Source organism: Salmo salar, chromosome 03, assembly GCF_965601325.2.
Source record: "Salmo salar chromosome 03, fSalSal1, whole genome shotgun sequence".
Classification (NCBI taxonomy): Eukaryota; Metazoa; Chordata; class Actinopteri; order Salmoniformes; family Salmonidae; genus Salmo; species Salmo salar.
The window spans coordinates 56,166,583-56,186,909 of record NC_138293.1 but is presented as its reverse complement, the minus strand read 5'-3'; the positions used below and the strand labels follow the sequence as shown (position 1 = coordinate 56,186,909).

The 20,327-nt window shown below is 41.9% G+C and overlaps 3 protein-coding genes across 9 annotated transcripts; 2 read left to right on the top strand and 1 right to left on the bottom strand.

Annotated features, from left to right (window-relative positions):
* Positions 1 to 111: 111 nt before the first annotated feature.
* On the top strand, positions 112 to 3,530 carry LOC106600910 (uncharacterized). Of its 2 annotated transcripts, none has more exons than XM_082973607.1 (4): positions 112 to 200; positions 916 to 1,028; positions 1,320 to 1,425; positions 1,647 to 3,530. In XM_082973607.1, exons 1-4 carry the CDS (start codon positions 182 to 184, stop codon positions 2,579 to 2,581), a joined length of 1,173 nt encoding a protein of 390 aa, XP_082829733.1. In that variant the 5' UTR covers positions 112 to 181; the 3' UTR covers positions 2,582 to 3,530. The 2 variants fall into 2 exon arrangements, with proteins under 2 accessions (XP_082829733.1, XP_014048152.1); XM_014192677.3 differs by lacking the exon at positions 112 to 200 and adding an exon at positions 280 to 717.
* On the bottom strand, positions 3,528 to 13,330 carry LOC106600912 (uncharacterized). Of its 5 annotated transcripts, XR_014391924.1 has the most exons (6): positions 13,094 to 13,330; positions 12,584 to 12,671; positions 12,382 to 12,490; positions 10,005 to 12,140; positions 7,638 to 7,777; positions 6,640 to 7,311 (listed from the first exon to the last, which is right to left on the bottom strand). XR_014391924.1 is itself a non-coding variant. In XM_045714951.2 (5 exons), exons 2-5 carry the CDS (start codon positions 7,917 to 7,919, stop codon positions 4,054 to 4,056), a joined length of 930 nt encoding a protein of 309 aa, XP_045570907.2. In that variant the 5' UTR covers positions 7,920 to 8,155; positions 10,005 to 10,725; the 3' UTR covers positions 3,528 to 4,053. The 5 variants fall into 5 exon arrangements, 4 of the variants coding, with proteins under 4 accessions (XP_045570907.2, XP_014048157.3, XP_014048158.3 ...); XM_045714951.2 differs by lacking the exons at positions 12,382 to 12,490; positions 12,584 to 12,671; positions 13,094 to 13,330 and adding exons at positions 3,528 to 4,703; positions 7,886 to 8,155 and having other exon boundaries at positions 7,206 to 7,311; positions 10,005 to 10,725; XM_014192682.3 differs by lacking the exons at positions 12,382 to 12,490; positions 12,584 to 12,671; positions 13,094 to 13,330 and adding an exon at positions 3,528 to 4,703 and having other exon boundaries at positions 7,206 to 7,311; positions 10,005 to 10,689.
* pgls (6-phosphogluconolactonase) lies at positions 13,054 to 20,202 on the top strand. Of its 2 annotated transcripts, none has more exons than XM_014192423.3 (6): positions 13,054 to 13,261; positions 14,622 to 14,890; positions 15,713 to 15,820; positions 16,211 to 16,312; positions 18,950 to 19,090; positions 19,374 to 20,202. In XM_014192423.3, the coding sequence occupies exons 2-6, from the start codon at positions 14,627 to 14,629 to the stop codon at positions 19,518 to 19,520; spliced, it is 762 nt and encodes a 253-aa protein (XP_014047898.1). In that variant the 5' UTR covers positions 13,054 to 13,261; positions 14,622 to 14,626; the 3' UTR covers positions 19,521 to 20,202.
* Positions 20,203 to 20,327: the final 125 nt, after the last annotated feature.

Below are 20,327 nucleotides of genomic sequence, written 5' to 3'. Positions count from 1 at the left end.
TTTTCAGATTGTCATTTTAAAAAATCAGTTTTTCCTCTGATTTGCGTACTTCCTTTTACTGATGTGGAGCGTTTTTTTTTTATTTTATTTTTTTACAGTAATATAATTTTGGACCAGTAGATGGGGTCACAGCCCCAGAAAATAATAAAGATTTAAAATGTAGCGTTTACTACGGTGCTATATGTTTAATCAAATTATTGGTATGTATTCCGTTTAACTATAAAATGTTCGAGATAACAAAGCATATTTTTTATCCACATGTATGCTATTTTAATCTGTTTCACGTCATACGTATGCGTCGGCCGGAAATTGAATTTCCATCGCCTCTTGTTTTTGTTCCCAGTTAGATTCTGTTCAGCAGCTGGGTTAGGTAGGCTTTTTCTGTTCGAAATTTACGAAATATTTGGTTAGTTTGAACAACTTTATCAATTCAAACGGTGTTTGGACAATAACGCAGAGCCATGTCTAAACGCGCTTCTTTTCACACACAACTGTCCTCCATCATGGAAATACTGTCCAGAACCGCAATGGCTCATGTGTGCAAACTGGTTGACGACGAATACGCGGGAATGTCTTTAGAAAATGAGGCTCTCACTGATAAATTGCATAATCTGGAAAGTGAACTGACAATTGTGAAAAGCACAGCTCCCAAGCTGTCTGGAAACTATCGCTCTGTTGGTGTTCAAACTGGTGAAACTATCACCAGAATAGACAGAGGTATGTTGAGGTTCTTTGATAATGCATCCATGACAGGGAGGAGGATGCATGTTGTGTTGACAACAATGCATGCAGAATGGGGATTTTATAGTCTTCCTTCCTTTCCCTTTTAGTCTATTCGTCCTATAGGGGCCACTGTTTTCAATGTGTTTGACACAATATGCCCAAGTGCCAATTCAGTTCTGCATTCTCTTCCAGGGCTAAATGGGTCCCCCACCATCGAAGGAATATTTGGGAAGGAATGGTGCCTTGATCTATGGAACCATGGGGATCCCTACAGCACAGAGAACAGTCCGCAACACACTGCTAAAGTGAGTGAGTAGACTGAGGACAGTTTCCCTTGCCTCATCCGCTGTTCTTCATCTGCACTGATATGAGAAAGCACTAGGCAGGATTGTGGAAACCAACAGAGGACTCAGGCTTACCAGAGGACATGCTGTCAGATGCCCAGCTCTTTGAAATGAGTGACTCAGAGGCTCCCCTACATTATTGACACTTACCCCTTCTGTCATGTTTAGAAGTCTTATTCCTTCAATGCATTTTGTTATTTAGTGTCTGCATTTTTCATGTGGCTCCTAAAAATATTTGTCTTATTCTCATAGTCAACAGGGGTGCCTTCAGGCCAAGCTGACGTTAAAGAGGAGGATTTTGAGGTGGAAATCATAAACAGCAGAGACCCACAGGAAAGACCAACAATAATTTTAGATGGTAAGTTGTTAGAGGTTTTAATCTGAGATGTTTGAATTGCCTGGCTGGTGTAGTGCTAAATCGCATAGGTTTAACTGTATGTGTTTGATGACATGCACAGTTATAAGACACTGTGACCGTCATCGTGGAGGTTTGGACATTGTTTTTCATGAATAGGTGGACAGGCAATCGAAGCCACAACTCGTATGTGTATTCTTTTTGTATTTTCTCTGTTGCTTCAGATGATGACTTATTGGACAATGGAAGAGAAGGGCCCTCCAATGAGTATCCATCCTTTGATTCCTTCCGCCAGGACAGGCCAGGGAGACGGGATAAACAGGTACTGGAGATGTCAACTACGGATGTCTCCACAGGACACACTTTACGTTTCATATCCATCGACGGAGTGGAGGAGGAATATGGCGAGCATGTCTTTCCCATTGAGGACGATGAGACAAATGAGTTCCTACCAGACGATACCGAGCTGTTGCCCAACGAAGGACAAGATGAACACATCACAAAGCCAACGTACGCAAAGAAGTCTTTAGCAAAGTCAAAAAGCAAAGCTGGAAAGACTGCTGGGAAGACTTTCAGTTACTTTAACAGGTTTAACTTGCACTCCCATAGTAAATCCGAAACAAACAAGCTAAGTTGCGTGATTTGTAAGAAGACTTTCTTGCGGCAGAACCATCTGACAATGCATATGAAATCTCACAAGTCGCTTTACTGCAGTGTGTGTAAGAACTGTTATCCTGGGAAAACTCAGCTCAAAAAACACAAATGTGTTGCTCCCGATTATCTGGCCTCGAACAGCTCGAAGTACTTTTGCCATTACTGCGGCAAGTCTTTCAGCTGTCCGTCAAGCCTGAGGATACACCACCTGGTGCACACTGGAGAGAGACCCCACACGTGCACTGTCTGCGGGAGAGGATTCACACAGAAGGGCAATCTGAAATGTCACATGCGCCTTCACACTGGTGAGAAACCGTTCAAATGCCTCACATGCGAAATTGGTTTCACCCAGAAAGTATACCTCACTCAGCACTTGGCCAAAGCTCACGGTCAAAAGGAAGATAAGAAAAAGAAGGCGCAAGTGCACAAATGTTCTAAGTGTCAGTTGTCTTTCGTCAATCAGCAACTGCTCCAAACACACATGGCTGTTCATAAAAATAAATGAAGTATTTTTGGTTGATTGCAATACTCTTGACTTAAAGGGGCAAGCTGCAGTTGCTACATGTATTTTGGGACTTAGAAATTATGTACTCATTTATTGTTGAAGAATATAACTTATTAATCCCTCATGAGCTTAGTTGAACTGTTGTACCCCATCAGAACCCAACATAAACAAAGTAAATAAACACTTAACATTTGTCATTTAGCAGACGCTCTTATCCAGAGTGACTTACAGGAGCAATTAGGGTTAAGTGCCTTGATCAAGGGCACATCGACAGATCTTTCTCCAGGCCCAGCCCTCAGCTTTTTACCGAAACAGGTGGGGAGGCCTCTATCTGAACCGCTGATTGCCCCTTTAAAGGATTGTGTGCCTGCTCTGCTCAAACTGGAGAACCGAATACTGTCTAATGTATGTCATACTTCACAATATTGGAGCGACCTTGTCAAGGGGTTTGGATCTGGACACTGGAAGTCCCCCCCCCCCCCCCCAAATAAGCTACAGTATGTTGTAGGCTTTAAGTGTATTTATTACACTTGTTTTATTTGTCTGAATTCGCTACAACACTAACAGGATGTATTAGGCTATCTGGTATGATTTACCTACAATAAAAGTAAATTGAAGTTTTATTTTGCAAAGAACGTGGTGCATGAGTATTGCACAATTCATAGGTACTGTAATGTTTACCTTCCTGCCTGTTCTATATTTTAGGCTCAAGGAATTAACCTGCCAATGTTTGGTGCAAGATGGCAGTTGGTACTGTATCTGCATTGTCCTCTATACATTGGTAAATATGACAAGTTATCATTAAATGGATGTTTTCAATTTCTGTTCCCAGCAGCGCATTTTATACTTGTTTTGTACATAATGCTTCCATGATTGTCTGTTTTTCTGGAGTATATTCATCTGCTGTAAACTTAATTTGCTTTTAATTAAAACAGCATTATGGGTATAACATTTCAATCATTTAATCATTGCCATGTTTACATTTTTATAACATATGGAATACAAATGTAATGTGAGTACAAATAAGTAAATGTATTACTGTACCCGTTTAATTCATTACAGAAAATTATTTGGCACACGTTTACGTGACCGGTCTACCACACTGGCATTCTTCACAGTAGCACAAACAACTGGTATCAGGACTACCACTGTTTAGCACAAACAGTACATGTCTTTAGAAATACTTCAAAAATGTCTTCATCTAACAGTGGGGCATCTAGTCTATTGCCAATTGTGTGACAAGAAGGCAGTGTGTGTGTGTGTGTGTGTGCAATCCTACAGACAGAGCAGGAGGGAAAACTTGAATGGAGCAGTTCTGCCATGTAGTGAAGAGTAACAGCTTGGTCATGTTCATTAGGGCACACAGTAGCGCAAAACAGTTAACTTAAAAAAAAAATCTACCTACTGAAAACCACCATGATTACAATACGGCTAAAGATGTTTCAGTTTTCAAAACAAGGTTGAAATGTAAATTATTTGAAACATTGGTGTGTGTTAAAACCGTGTTTATAGGTGTAGCTCTTCCCACAGTCGACACAGCTATAAGGCTTCTCCCCGGTGTGACTCCGGAGGTGGACATTCAGCGAGCTCTTCTGAGAGAAACTCTTCCCACACTCTGTGCAACTGTAAGGTTTCTCCCCAGAGTGTGTACGCTGATGCAGCTTCAGGTACGTCTTCTGAGCGAAGCGCTTCCCGCAAACGGTGCAGCCAAACGGTTTCTCTCCAGAGTGGCGTCTGATATGGACTTTCAAGTAGCTCAAATAACCAAAGCTCTTCCCACAAAACAAACAGTCAAACTGCTGCTTCAGGTCTTTTCCAGTTCCCTGCTGGTGGCTTGGCCGGTTTCTTGGTGCGTATGTGTTGCGGGGAGGATAGTCCATGTACATCCCATTGGCTGTGTCAGGGCCAGGCTCTGTGTGGTCAACCGGGCCAGGCTCTGTGTGGTCAACCAGACCAGCCAGAGTGGGGTCTTCCATGAGGCTCTCAATGGATGTGGGCTGCTCTGTGTCAGGCTGTACCTGATGGCTGCCTGCAGGGTATGTGTTTAAGTCCCCCTTGTATAGGTGAAGTTGACTGGCAGCTGCTCGCTCCACTGCTGGAGCATCCTCCACAGCTACGCTCCCTGTACAGTACAAATGAAAAATCTCAATACCAGCATCACAGCTGTGAAACAATTCAATAACCAGTCCCATATAGGGCTATTGCAGTGACTGTATTACTGCCACACATATTACACATGGCAAGGGCACGTCGACAGATACAGTTGAAGTCGGAAGTTTAAACGTATTTGGCTAAGGTGTATAAACTCAGTTTTTCACAATTCCTGAAATTTAGTCCTAGTAAAAATCCCCTGTCTTAGGTCAGTTAGGATCACCACTTTATTTTAAGAATGTGAAAAGTCTGAATAATAGTAGAGTGATTTATTTCAGCTTTTATTTTTTTCATCACATTCCCATTGGGTCAGAAGTTTAGATGCACTCAATTAGTATTTGGCAGCATTTCCTTTAAATAGTTTAACTTGGGTCAAATGCTTTGGGTAGCCTTCCACAAGCTTCCCACAATAAGTTGGGTGAATTTTGGCCCATTCCTCCTGAGAGAGCTGGTGTAACAGAATCAGGTTTGTAGGCCTCCTTGCTCGCACACGCTTTTTCAGTTCTGCCCACAAATTTTCTATAGGATTGAGTTCAGGGCTTTGTGATGGCCACTCCAATACCTTGACTTTGTTGTCCTTAAGCCATTTTGCCATAACTTTGCAAGTATGCTTGGGGTCAATGTCCATTTGAAAGACCCATTGCGACCAAGCTTTAACTTCCTGACGTCTTGAGATGTTGCTTCAATATATCCACATAATTTTCCTACCTCATCTATTTTGTGAAGTGCACCAGTCCCTCCTGCAGCAAAGCACCCCCACAACATGATGCTGCCACTCCCGTGCTTCACGGTTGGGATGGTGTTCTTCGGCTTGCAAGCCTCCCCTTTTTCCTCCAAACATAATGATGGTCATAATGGCCAAACAGTTCTATTTTTGTTTCATCAGACCATAGGACATTTCTCCAAAAAGTACGATCTTGGTCCCCATGTGCAGTTGCAAACTGTAGTCTGGCCTTCTTATGGCGGTTTTGGAGCAGTGGCTTCTTCCTTGCTGAGCGGCCTTTCAGGCTAAGTTGATTAAGGACTCGTTTTACTGTGGATATAGATACTTTTGTACCGGTTTCCTCCAGCATCTTCACAAGGTTCTTTGCTGTTATTCTGGGATTGTTTTGCACTTTTCGCACCAAAGTACATTCATCTCTAGGAGACAGAACACGTCTCCTTCCTGAGCAGTATGAAGGCTGCGTCGTCCCATGGTGTTTATACTTGCGTACTACTGTTTGTACAGATGAACGTGGTACCTTCAGGCGTTTGGAAATTGCTCCCAAGGATGAACCAGACTTGTGGAGGTCTACAATTTTTTTCTTAAGTCTGATTTCTTTTGCATTTTGGAGTAGAGGCACTGAGTTTGAAGGTAGGCCTTGAAATACATCCACAGGTACACCTCCAATTGACTCAAATTATGTCAATTAGCCTATCATAATTTTCTGGAATTTTCAAAGCTGTTTAAAGGCACAGTCAACTTAGTGTATGTAAACTTCTGACCCACTGGAATTGTGATACAGTGAATTATAAGTGAAATAATCTGTCTGTAAACAAGCTTGCGGATGGCTACCCGAAACATTTGACCCAAGTTAAACAATTTAAAGACAATGCTACCAAATACTAATTGAGTGTGAACTTCTGACCCACTGGAAAGGTGATGAAATAAATCATTCTCACTACTATCATTCTGACATTTCACTTTCTTAAAATAAAGTGGTGATCCTAACTGACCTAAGACAGGGAATGTTTACTAGGATTAAAATGTCAGGAATTGTGAAAAACTGAGTTTAAATGTATTTGGCTAAGGTGTATGTAAACTTCTGACTTCAACTGTATATCTTTTGATTTCTAAGGCTTGTATCATTCACAACAAAAGTTGCCAAATAACTGTTTCAAATTTTACACTCAACATAGCCACTTCATATGCACACAGTCATTCTATTTTATTCAGGTAACTTCAATTACATTCTTCTTAATATAAAATAATGGCACAGATCTTATAAGCTTACCTTGTCTACTAAATGAACAAGCCTATGTTATGGTGCATAGCCAGATAACATACAGTTGGCCAACTCATTCTGTTCTTCTGAAATACATTTTCATATCATAACGTTTCTTCAGACCTGCCTAAAATAATGAATTTGTGATTGTGGTGTATAGTCAATTGATTTATTCAACTTTTTTTAAATGCAGACATTCCAAAGGCGTGCATCAGAGGCTTGTACGAGTGGAGCCTGGAGATGCTAAACGTATTCATGTTAATTAACAGTTAATTACCGTGAGACCAGCTGTCTTTCGCATGACAATAACAGGCTGACAAAATGTAATGACCGCCACAGCCCTAGTTCCTTAACAAGTCATAGTAGCATACAACTCTTATCCAGAGACTGACTTACAATTGCAACTCGCATCCTTCCTTCATGAAAGGATGTCATTTATTTTACATATGAATGAGTTGTCCAAATTTCAATGATCACGACACACATACTTTTTCTGTTGCTTGCATGTCCCCTCTGCTGGTCCACTGGCTGATCCTCAAACAGCTCTTCTTTGATAAACACCAAGTCAGGCTCATTGTCCACCAAGTCTATTGCCTACACAAGACAGGTGAGTGACCGTTAGACAACACATCGTTCTTTTTTATTCTGAATGTAACAGAAGCACCTTTGTAACCTTCATTGTGATCCATGAGTATAACCCTTCCCAGTCCCAATTTACTCCTTAACCCTTTCCCTAGGCCCTAACCTTTTGATCTGAATGGTCTGGATAGGTATAAACACTCAGCTTCCACCACATTGCTGGGTCTTTAACCTTACAGATCTGCAAACATCAAATCGGTAGGACTATTGTCAGGGGAAGGGAGCAAATTGGGACAGCCTGGCTAGCAGATGCACTATTCAAGGATATTAATAAATCTGACCTGAGTGACCTCATCATCGCCCAAGATGGCAGATCCAATTGTTGTCTCTTTATCCTGAGGGATTGACTCCCCATCTCTCCATAGATCCATGCACCAGTCCTTACCAAAGACACTCTCTATCGCGGGGGCAGACTGCTTCTCTGAAAAGGGGAACGTCGATCATGAATATAATGACCGTGGCTGAACCAGCCTCCATCTTCCCATTAAACAGCTCTGCAAGCGTTATAACGTTAAAATATGTTACTCACCAAATATGCCTGCCCTGCCTGCAACTATCGCCATTTACTGCTGTTACGCCCGGTATGTACTTCCAAAAAAGGCCTAAATAAAAATTGACAAGCAACCGGAAAAAAATTAAGTATTGTTTTTTTGACCAGAAGAGGTGCCTATTGGTAGCTCTTCCGGTCAAAAACACTACATAGAAAAAAAGTGTCCGGTTGCTTATACATTTTTATTTAGACCGTTTTTGGAAGTACATACATGCTTGCAGAGTTGTCTACTGGGAAGATGAATAGAAGCTTTGTGGGAAAAGAGGAGATTGTCATATCAAATCAAAATGTATTTGTCATGTGTTCATAAACAGGTGTAGACTAATAGTGTAATGCTTGCTTACGGGTCCTTGTCCAACATGCAAAATAGTGACAAGGAATAAATACACAGTGAATAACTTGTAAAAAATAACATGGCTATATACAGTGAATACCAATACTGATTCGATGTGCAGGGATACGGCGTAATTAATGTAGCTATGTACATATAGTTAGGGGTAAAGTGACTAGGCAACGGGACAGATAATAAACCGTGGCAGCAGCATATGTGGTGAGTGTGAAAGTGTGTGTGTGGGCTTATGTAGTGTGTATGTTGGTGTAAGTACGTGTGTGGGTAGTCCAATGTGGGCATAGAGTCGGTGCAAGAGAGTTAGTGCAAAAAAGGGTCAATGCAGGTAGTCCGGGTAGCCATTTGATTAGCTATTTAGAAGTCTTGTTGGTTTCAGACTTGGTGCACTGGTACCACTTTCCATGCGGTTGCAGAAAACGGTCTATATATCACTTGGGTGGCTGGCACCAGACACTTTTTTGGTTCTTCCTCTGACACTGCCTGGTGTAGAGGTCCTCAATGGCAGGGAGCTCGGCCTCAGTGATGTACTAGGCCGCACTCACCACCCTCTGTAGTGCCTTGTGGTCAGGTGCCTTGCAGTTTCCATACCAAGCATTGATGCAGCCAGTCAACATCCTCTTAATGGTGCACCTGTAGAACTTTGAGGCCCATGCCAAATCTTTTCAGCCTCCTGAGGGGGAAAGAGGTGCTGTCATGCCCTCTCCACAAAATGTGCAGACCATGTTAATTCCTTAGTAATGTGGACACTGAGAAATTTGAAGAGCTCGACCCTCTCCACCACTGCCCCATCGATGTGGATGGGGGCATGCTCGCCCCTCTGTTCCTGTAGTCCACGATCAGCTCCTTTCTCTTGCTGATGTTGAGGGGGAGGTTGTTGTGCTGGCACCACATTGCCAGGTCTCTGACCTCCTCCCTATAGGCTGCCTCAGTCATCAGGCCTACCACCATCATGTTGTCGGCAAACCTGATGGTGTTGGAGTCGTGCGCAGCCACGCAGTTGTGGGTGAACAGGAGGGGACTAAGCACACAACCCTGAGGGGCCCCGGTGTTGATGGTCAGTGTGGCAGATGTGTTGTTGCCTACCCTCACCGCCTGGGGGTGGCCAGTCAAGAAGTCCAGGAACCAGTTGCTGACCTCCCAGGGTCTTATGATGTTGAATGCTGAGCTGTAGTTTAACAAACGGTTAAATTACCACATACCTTTACAGGGTAAGGGTTCCGACATGAACAAATGTCCATGTTACAGCGCTCGTTTACGGAAAACAGCTGGAAGACAGAGGCGTACCTGTGCTAATTAACGTTAGCCATCTGCGTCTCCGAACACCTTCCTGTAAACGGAAGATGGACGCCACAAACATGTCGCCTGCAACTGTGTTAAAACCGGTTAAAACAGTGCAGTAACTGTATAATTTGAATTTGTGAAATGTTTTATGTAATATTAAAGTAGGAGGGATTTATGTTTCTAGAATTGTACCAGAATTGAGTCACGTTTAGATGGAATAACGTTATTTGGCTGTTTGGCCGACGTCACAAAGTTATCAAAAACTAACAATGTATTGATTACATCACCCAAAGAATAGCCCGGAATTACAAAGAATGTGTGCAGCTAATTGCGGGCTATTCTTTGGGTGCTGAAATCACTAGTTGTATCTAAAGTCTGCCCACACTAGTCTTAACTCGTAAATCGTGGGATCTATTTTAATCGGCTACAGTAGCAAGCTAGCTAACGTTACCGTCTAAAAATGCTCACCTCGGTTCTCTGTTGCTCGATGCGTAAATATTTGTCCCGAGACCTGAACTCCATTCTGACAACGGCTGGCAATGACCCTTTTACGCTCGTGCAGTTTTACCGTCTTTAATTCAATCTCTAGCAGATAACATTTCTTCTTTAATGCCTCGTTCTCATTCATGTGTTGGGATATTTCAGAACGGAGAACGGACGAGCACTCGTCGACAAGTTTACCGATTTCAACCACAGCAGCTTTGCTTAGCATTTCCATAATGGAAGCTAACTGGATCTGAAAACTTCCCCGATTTATCATCGTATTCATGGTTTTGTTTTAAAAAGAAACTAAGTCCAACGTGTATGATAGGCTGGCGATATTAATAAAAATGATTAATAATAGACATTGATTGGGTGGCTAGCTAGCTGAAATAGACCAGGGATAAGAGAAATTACGAGATAGGAATCCTATTGGGCAAAGATCTTCGAATGTATAAAGCCCCACCCATCAGACTTTCGACCAATCGCGTTTAAGTTGTCATGCTGCGTCACGCGGTTGCTAAACTGATCGTCACGCAATCCCTTCTCAAAGTCGGGGTATGGCTATTTTCCTCGAAAGTACGATGCAAAAGCTGTACGATATTACAGATAAGTTAATTATCTCACATCTCCGAAAATATTTTTTATGTGGTACTTCTTGTCGAAATTCATGCTAATGTTGGGGGGTTTAGAGCTAGCCCAATTGACTCCCATTCACTTCTTGAAGGAGCGCTCTCCTTGTCTCAGAATCACCCAGAATGCACCGTGCGGCTCATTGACGACGCATGGGCAGCGTAGACAATGGGCTGGAATACGAATGCAATGGAGTTTTCCATCTTCTCAAAAATATCTCTGAATAGACCTCTCGCTCACGATTCTAAACATTACCGCTTTGAATTGTGGGATTCTTTACCGTAAACCCACAAAGTAAAGGTCATGTACACATTTTTTGTTGAGCTTTAATTCATAGTTTATGGTCAAATATCCCACAATCCAATGCGGTAATGTTTCGATCCAATTAAAAAACTATACCCTTGGCAATTGGCTGTTACTTTCAGGGCTATATTTCACCTCCAAACCCGATTTCAAATGAGGAAAACGATATCCGGGCTGTATCACATCCTGCCGTGATTTGGAGTCCCATAGGGCGGCGCACAATTGGCCCAGCCGTCATTGTAAATAACAATTTGATCTTAACTGGCTTGCCTAGTTAAATAAAGGTTACATTTGAATAAAATAAAAATGACAGAGCGCAAAATAGAGACCTGGCAAATGTTGAAAAATAGGACAGCTTTATTTTTCTGAAAAGCAGAGACTAATATTTTATGAGGAAAACTTTGAATGACTGAAGTCCAGCAAATCCGCTGCAGAGGCTGTAGGCCTATGGTTGGTACTAGTACGGATGAGGTCTATTTGTCCATCTGTCCTCTTGTAAACTGGACTCACTGTAAACATGCATGCTAAACTCTGTATGTACACCCATGTGTTTCTTAAGGTTACAGTTTTTAGTAAATCCCTTCCCACATTTCACACAAACATAAGGTTTTTCTCCGGTGTGGGTGCGCTGGTGCATATCGAGAGTGCATTTTTGAATGAAGCTCTTGCCACAGTCGAGGCAGCGATATGGCTTTTCTCCGGTGTGTGTGCGTTGGTGGGTATAAAGATGCCCTTTCTGTGCGTATCTCTTTCCACACAGCGTGCATCGGTACGGTTTCTCTCCAGTGTGACTTCGCTGGTGTATTTCCAGCTGACTAGAACACCTGAAGTTCTTGCCACATTGCATACAGCCAAATCTTTTAGCTCCTGATGTTCTCAGGCTGTGGATCTTCATGTTCGACTTTGCCACACTGAAACTCTGAGAGGGCACATTTGTTATACCACCAGAGCTGTTTCCAGTTATGGAGTTTCTCTGTGCAGCAGGTGTGATCTGCTGCGCATCCTGGCTCTGTGAACATGCAGGTGGCGTCCAATGGGTGTCCAGGTCCTCCAATTGCACTCCGGATGAGTGCTGAGTGCTGTGGTTCCCTTGGCTCTTAGTTAGTATAGGGTGGTTGTCTGAGCTGTCTGGACAATGCTGAAGCACATTGAGACACCCAACATCTGTATCAAGTGATGTTGCTGCTCCTGTTTGACACAGGAAGGAATGTGTAAGTATATCTTTTAGAACATAATTAAAACAGTTCAACCTTTATATTCAGTTACACAAGACAAGCCGATGCTTCTGCATTTTGCCTATTGCACTATATTACCCAACTTTCTAGGTTACCCAACTGTTAAGCAATGCCAATACAAGTCACTGTCCTCCCTGACAGTGTACTATTTGGCACCCAGGCCCTCATGTGATTTTTAATCCATCAACACTCACCATTTTCATGTATGAGTTCGGTCTTTGGCCCACTACCCCATATGTCCACCTCTGAAGGTTCCTCCTTGATCACAATCAACTCAGGCTGGTCTCTCACCACTGTGGTAGGCTTTGGGGTAAACAACAACAGCTCAGCAAAAAATGGTAACTAGAAGGACATTACAGTGAGGCTACTTGACAGAAGGAATGACAGTTAATGTACCACTGTTTCCAAAACAAGAGCACCATCTTCAACCTGATGGATGACGTGCATCTCTTGGGGAGGACAAATGTTTTCCCAGGAACTCTCACTAAGCAGACAAGAAAACAAATAGATTCAATTCTGCCAGATTAAAAGGGTTGGGTTCAATCAATAAATCAAGTATTTAATAAAATTATTTTTACATCAGCATTTATCAAGAACTGCTTTACAGTTACCCAGCCTAAACCCAAAGAGCAAGAAGAAGCCACAGGATTCAGGCAGCACAGGGTTTCATGCAGAATCATTAAAATATCTGTGATTTCTGGCCAGTATAATCCAGACCTGGGTCAAAAACTATAGCAAATTAGAAATGTGCACTTTTGGGACTCAAACACAGCACACGTCTTTGACTCAGATCTATTCACACACACACACACACACACACACACACACACACACACACACACACACACACACACACACACACATTACCTGCCCATAGAATATTCAATAAGGGTCAACTTTGCAAACCTTTTTTTGATTGCAGGTATTTTGGGCTCAGACTGAGGTATTTCACAATAACCGTTCATTAAACCATCTCTCATTCTTGTTGGCGTTTTCGTGAGTGTATCTGCCGTTGCGTCCTGCCTGTGCCCTCCATCGATCCAAAGCAAATTCTCCATCAGCTGCAGTTTCTCTGTAAGTGTTGCTATTTCATTCCGACCACGCGTTATTTCTAATTTTAAAATCTTTGATTCGATGTCGACTAGTTTGCTTATTTCTGAAACTGCTGTTTTTGATAACGCGTCCATGACAGAAACGAGCTGTGCTTGAAAACAAAACGCTGTCGACATTTTGGCAAAAGTATTTATATAAAACTCTAATCTGCTGATAACTGTATGTATTACTTCCAACGAGCTGTCAAATATTTAGTTTGTTGTATAAAACAACGTGTGCCTCGAGTTCTTTGTACAAACATGCACACAACAAAGACGCATGGTTCCATCTACAGGATCGGAGGGGAAATCACAAAGGATCACAGCAAAGAGAAGTGGCATCTAAAAAGCATTTGGGAGAATAATTTTAGAGCATTTTCATTTAATTAATAACTACCACAATTATAACGAGTAAAGGGGTTTCATTAGTATACGTAGTTCATAGTCTGTTACTATACTGTTAATTATCAGTTAGTTGATTTACATCTAATATCGTATACAATCCAGATCATCAAAGACGATTAGAGTGTACTAAAGACAGTTCTTAGGGTTAAATCCAAATACAGTGCACACAACACACACAGCATTTGAGGCAATCACAATCACTACAATTACCAGAATTCAACATAACAGGGCGGTCCTGGATATTTGATTGGCTAGTGGAGGAAAAGTTTCAGGAAGTGCTGCGAGTGGCAAAATTGCGTTCGCCGACAAAAAAAAACAGAAGGTAATTAAACAAGATTTACTTTGAGTAAAATGTTGCTTTTTCACACGCTTTATTAGAGCTATTAGTATGAATTTGATACCTGTCTGGAACTGGTGAGCTTCACCTACTCTCCAGATTGAGATGCAAACTATCAATGGCACTGCAGAGCTCTCTTACATGCACCATACTGGACACTTAACGTGCATCAGTGAGATTATGCTGATAAATCCGAATGTTATACCAGTTTTATTGTTACACAGCCTGAAACTAAGCACTGCAAAAACGTTTCTTTACAAGCCAGAAAGTTCAATATAATTACATTTGAACTTAGTCTGATGTACAGGCAATGTAAAGCGTAGTCACATTCGGACTACAGTGAGATGTGAATTTCCCCAGAATACTCACCATCATCATTATTATTATAGACCAGTCCACTCTTGCCTTTTTTTTGTTATATTTATTGGTAGCTGGCCCGCTTCTCTTGAATTGGGGAAATTATGCAATATCATGGTGAATTGTAAAACAATGTGGTGTATTGACAGTGACACTTCCTCCTTACTGGTATAAGAAGTGCATCACTGATTCTAAAATGAACTGTTTTCTGTTACCCTTCTTTTTCCTCCCTCTTCTATTCCAGTCAGGATGTCAGGCAGAAGAGTAGTGGTGTTCCCCTCAGCAGCAGAGCTTGGTCCAGCTCTAGCTCACCTGGTAGTATCTCGGGCTGACAAGGCCCTGTTGGACCATGGCCGGTTCTCCCTGGGCCTCTCAGGGGGCAGCCTGGTGTCCATGCTCAGCAAGGAGCTGCCCGCCCTGCCAGACCTGGACTGCAGCCTCTGGCTAGCAGGGTTCTGTGATGAGAGGCTGGTTCCCTTCGACGATGGAGAGAGTACCTATGGACTGTACAAGGTAACATAATCTCATAGTTTACTGGTCCTCGCCTCATCAGCTGCATATATTAACATCAGTTTACTGTAAACCTGCTATGCACAAAAGATGACAATTAATATACAATGAATGTACAAAATATTAGGAACACTTGTTATTTCCATGACAGACTGACCAGGTGAAGGATATGATCCCTTATTGATGTCAGTTGTTAAATCCACTTCAATCAGTGTAGATGAAGGCTAGGAGACATCTTAAAAAAGGACAATTGAGACATGGATTGTGTGCAGCATGTGTACCATTCAGAGGGTGAATGGGCAAGACAAACTATTTAAGTGCCTTTGAACAGGGTATGGCGCTAGGTGCACCGGTTTAAATTTGTGTCAACAACTGCAACACTGCATGTTTTTTTTACGCTCAACCGTTTCCTGTGTATCAAAAATGGTCCACCATCCAAAGGACATCCAGCCAACTTGACACAACTATGGGAAGCATTGGAGTCAACATGGGCCAGCGTCCCTGTGGAACACTTTCGAAACCTTGTAGAGTCCATGCCCCGACAAATTTAGGCTGTTCAGAGGGAAAAAGGGGGTGCAACTCAATGTTAGGAAGGTGTTCCTACTGTTTTGTACAGTCAGTGTATGTGAATATTCTTATCCTACAGCCTGATGTCTGTATTTTTCTGCAAGCACACATATTAATTCAGGGGCAGGGCATGTACCTTTTTCTAGTTTTCATTAAAACCTTTTAAGGCCAGTTCTATCAAGTGTTGATCCTATTAGGATCAACACTTCTATTCATCCTAACTCTTTATATTCAATCATGTTTTGTTTTTGTCAACAGAATCAGTTGTTCTCCAAAATCAACATCCCAGACAGTGGGGTCCTGGCGATTGACCCCTCTTTATCTGTACAGGAGTGTGCTGAGGATTATGCCCGCAAACTGAAGGAGGTACACACCCACACATATACACACACAGTGATTTTATCACTTGTATGGTTATGAAACAAAGAAAAGTTATGACATGAAACACTGAAATATTATAGTCTATTTTGGTATTGAAGGTAGACTCAGCGATATGACGTAGATGCAAAAAGTAAACAGCATAGTTGGTCAATTTCCACAACAACTAAGAGCGTTGAAGCGCAAGACTTTACTTCTCTGCTGTTTTGGTGCCCTGTCTACCACGCTGTGAACAGCGTGAAGGGAACCCGTGCCGATACTGACTGTGTGTGAGCGAAGTGTTGCATCTCGCTCACCTCAATATCTCCGGTGCTGCTCATGGCAACGTCATTTTGACTGTGTCTACCTTTAATTATTTTGTCTCACATGTACATATAGGCCTTCCCGAAGGAGGATATCCCAGTGTTTGATCTGTTGCTGCTGGGCATGGGGCCTGATGGACACACCTGTTCCCTCTTCCCAGACCATCCCCTGCTGGAGGTGAGCACATTCTACGCCCCAGTTCCAGGCCGTCTTTATTGCGCTGTAGCCTCGTTCCATGTTGACTCCCAGGTTGTCTTTTTTTGCAGTCGCGTTGCACTGATGATCAAATCTCACAACGCCCGGAGAAGTGTTTAGCATTTTCTATGATAAAGCAATCTTCTCAGACGACCTGGATCCCCGCCTGTATCACTCACTAGGTTGTAATTTTGGTATCGGAGGAGCTAAAACGCATAACTATTTACATCGATGTTACTGATACATCTTCTTTTTTTGAACCATGTGGTCTTGTGATGATCAGATCATGACGTTCCATCTGTTCTCCATGAGGGTTAAAAAAGGCGTTGCTTGGTCTGGGCGTAATTAAAGCTGTTCGATACTATTCTCATCAGATAGTCTTTCATAATGGAAGAACTGTCATCTGTTATGGGAGAAGAGAAAACCCTCAGCATACATGTCGGAAGCAGCCCTCTCCCCGTTTCATGTTGTTTGAACTGGAAATTAGCCGTAACCCCTCTACAGTTAGTTGAATATAAATATTTATGTTTAACACATGTAAGGGAAGGCGTTCATGTTGACAGAAACATCATGTATTGTAGTGCAAATACATGAATGCGTGATCACAAATTACTGTCAGACCGACATATGGGGCTTTTAACAATATAAAAAAATCCCACACCCATTTTAGAAATCCCCCTGGGAACCCACCCTTCGTCTACTTTAATTAGAACGTCTTTTAACGACACTTATAGATACAGTTGAAGTCGGTAGTTTACATACACCTTAGCCAAATACATTTAAACTCAGTTTTTCACAATTCCTGACATTTAATCCTAGTAAAAATTCCCTTAGGTTAGTTAGATCACCACATTATTTTAATGTGAAATGTCAGAATAATAGTAGAGTGATTTATTTCAGCTTTTATTTCTTTCATCACATTCCCAGTAGTTCAGAAGTTTACATACACTCAATTAGTATTTGGTAGCATTGCCTTTAAATTGTTTAACTTGGGTCAAACGTTTCGGGTAGCCTTCCACAAGCTTCCCACAATAAGTTGGGTGAATGTTGGCCCATTCCTCCTGACAGAGCTGGTGTAACTGAGTCAGGTTTGTAGGCCTCCTTGATCGCACACGCTTTTTCAATTCTGCCCACAAATTTTATGTAGGATTGAGGTCAGGGCTTTGTGATGGCCACTCCAATACCTTGACTTTGTTGTCCTTAAGCCATTTTGCCACAACTTTGGAAGTATGCTTGGGGTCATTGTCCATTTGGAAGACCCATTTGCGACCAAGCTTTAACAGCTTGTGATGTTGCTTCAATATATCCACATAATTTTCCTGTCTCATGATGCCATCTGTTTTGTGAAGTGCACCAGTCCCTCCTGCAGCAAAGTACCCCCACAACATGATACTGCCACCCCCGTGCTTCACAGTTGGGATGGGGTTCTTCGGCTTGCAAGCCTCCCCCTTTTTCCTCCAAACATAACGATGGTCATTATGGCCAAACAGTTCTATTTTTGTTTCATCTGACCAGAGGACATTTCTCCAAAAAGTACGATCTTTGTCCCCATGTGCAGTTGCAAACCGTAGTCTGGCTTTTTCTATGGCAGTTTTGGAGCAGTGGCTTCTTCCTTGCTGAGAGTATTTTCAGGTTATGTCGATATAGGGCTCGTTTTACTGTGGATATAGATACCTTTGTACCTGTTTCCTCCAGCATCTTCACAAGGTCCTTTGCTGTTGTTCTGGGATTGATTTGCACTTTTTGCACCAAGTACGTTCATCTCTAGGAGACAGAACGCGTCTCCTTCCTGAGCGGTATGATGGCTGTGTGGTCCCGTGGTGTTTATACTTGCGTACTATTGTATGAACGTGGTACCATCAGGCGTTTTGGAAATTGCTCCCAAGGATGAACAAGACTTGTGGAGTTCTACAATTTGGTTCTGAGGTCTTGGCTGATTTCTTCAGATTTTCCCATGATGTCAAGCAAAGAGGCACTGAGTTTGAAGGTAGGCCTTGAAATACATCCACAGGTACACCTCCAATTGACTCAAATGATGTCAATTAGCCTATCAGAAGCTTCTAAAGCCATGACATAATTTTCTGGAATTTCCCAAGCTGTTTAAAGGCACAGTCAACTTAGTGTATGTAAACTTCTGACCCACTGGAATTGTGATACAGTGAATTGTAAGTGAAATAATCTGTCTGTAAACAATTGTTGGAAAAATTACTTGTGTCATGCACAAAGTAGATGTCCTAACCGACTTGCCAAAACTATAGTTTGTTAACAAGAAATTTGTGGATTGGTTGAAAAACGAGTTTTAATGATTCCAACCTAAGCGTATGTAAACTTCAGACTTAAACTGTAATATGCAGTAGGTTCAAATACGGATTCAAAGGTATGGGGCTATACATGAAAGTACAGACAGTATTTTGTGGAGTCTCAGTGTAAGGTTTAAAAAAATTATCTTTAGATTCTTCCTTTCAGTTAATTCAGGTCTGGTTCTGTCCAGTACTGTGTTTATTTAATGTGTTCCTTTACACACACGGATACACCAGTCCTGTCATGCATGTGTTGTTTTAGTCACTCCACTGGCTATGTATGGACTGTTCTTGTGTTTTGGGTTTACCCCTCTTTTAGGAAACCCAGAAAATTGTGGCCCCAATCAGTGACTCGCCCAAGCCCCCACCACAACGTGTGACCATGACATTTCCCATGGTGAACTTAGCCCGCTGTGTGGTCTTTGTGTCAACAGGGGGCAGCAAAGCACCAGTGCTAAAGGTACTGTATCCTATCCTCCAAACTGGCATCCTCTCTGATGGAATAATATCTCACTCTGATCCTAACCTATTAAGAATCAAGAAATGTCACTATGAAGACTTGATTCAGTTTATTTGTATTTATGTTTACTTGTCATTTACTGTCATATTTTTTTTTTAAATCACTAAAATAAATGTCGCTGAATAACAGTAATGGATTCAGAGCATTTCTGTGGTTGTTGATAACACTACGACAAGTGAGCGTTTCCTTTCAACTTGTGAGTTTCTGTTTTGGTCTCCCACAGCAAGTGCTGGAGGGTGGGGAAGGCCCGGCCCTACCTGCAGCCAGAGTGGTCCCCAGCCACGGTGAGCTGTTCTGGCTCATAGATGAACCAGCTGCTGCCTCCTTGACACTCCAGGTGGAGAGACCAGGCTCTGCAGCAAAACTCTAAAGACCAAAGAGAAGGACAAAAAGTAATTCAAGAACTCAACATCCACAGAGAAAAATGTACAGGATATCACTGAACGTTCCCGTTTCTATTTGACGGTGTTATGTTTTAGACATGAGATTAAAACCTACATATCATGAAAATGGGATGTAAGTGAATGAATGAATGAATAGGAAAAACATTGGATTGTTAACACATCTGTTGTAGAACTGTGCTGTGTGTGTGTGTATCATGATGGGAAAACCATTTGAAGTAGTTGCTGGATGATTCATTCCAGACGAAACGGTGTAACGTCATAATAATACAAATAGATTTACTATTAAAGTTTCAGGGTTCAGATGTCGTGAAAACTTTAGTGTGTACAATCTCGTGGAACTGTATGGGATTCCAACTAGCTGCTTGTATGGTAGCTAGCCTCAGCCAGAAAGTCTCCATATGGGACCAGTGTTTACTTTGTTACTAATCTGTTGACCTCTGTACTTTAAATTTCGACTTTGCATTTGACTAGCAAAGTGGGCGATAAAAATTAGGACATGCACTTCTAACCAAAAAATGTAGGATTTTGATGATAAACTGAAATGGCACATGCCCTTCTTGGCTAAAGGGTACAATGATGAAAATAAAGATTTGTACAGAATTATCAATATTAACATTAAGAATTGATGAATAAAGGTAAAACAAATCATTTGCTCAATTCGTAGTTGTTTCCACATGCAAAAATTATTATTCAATATGTCATAAGCTTGCTGTTACATTGTAACAACCACTGTGTAATTTAGGCCCATCCCCTTTAAACATTGAGGGACATCT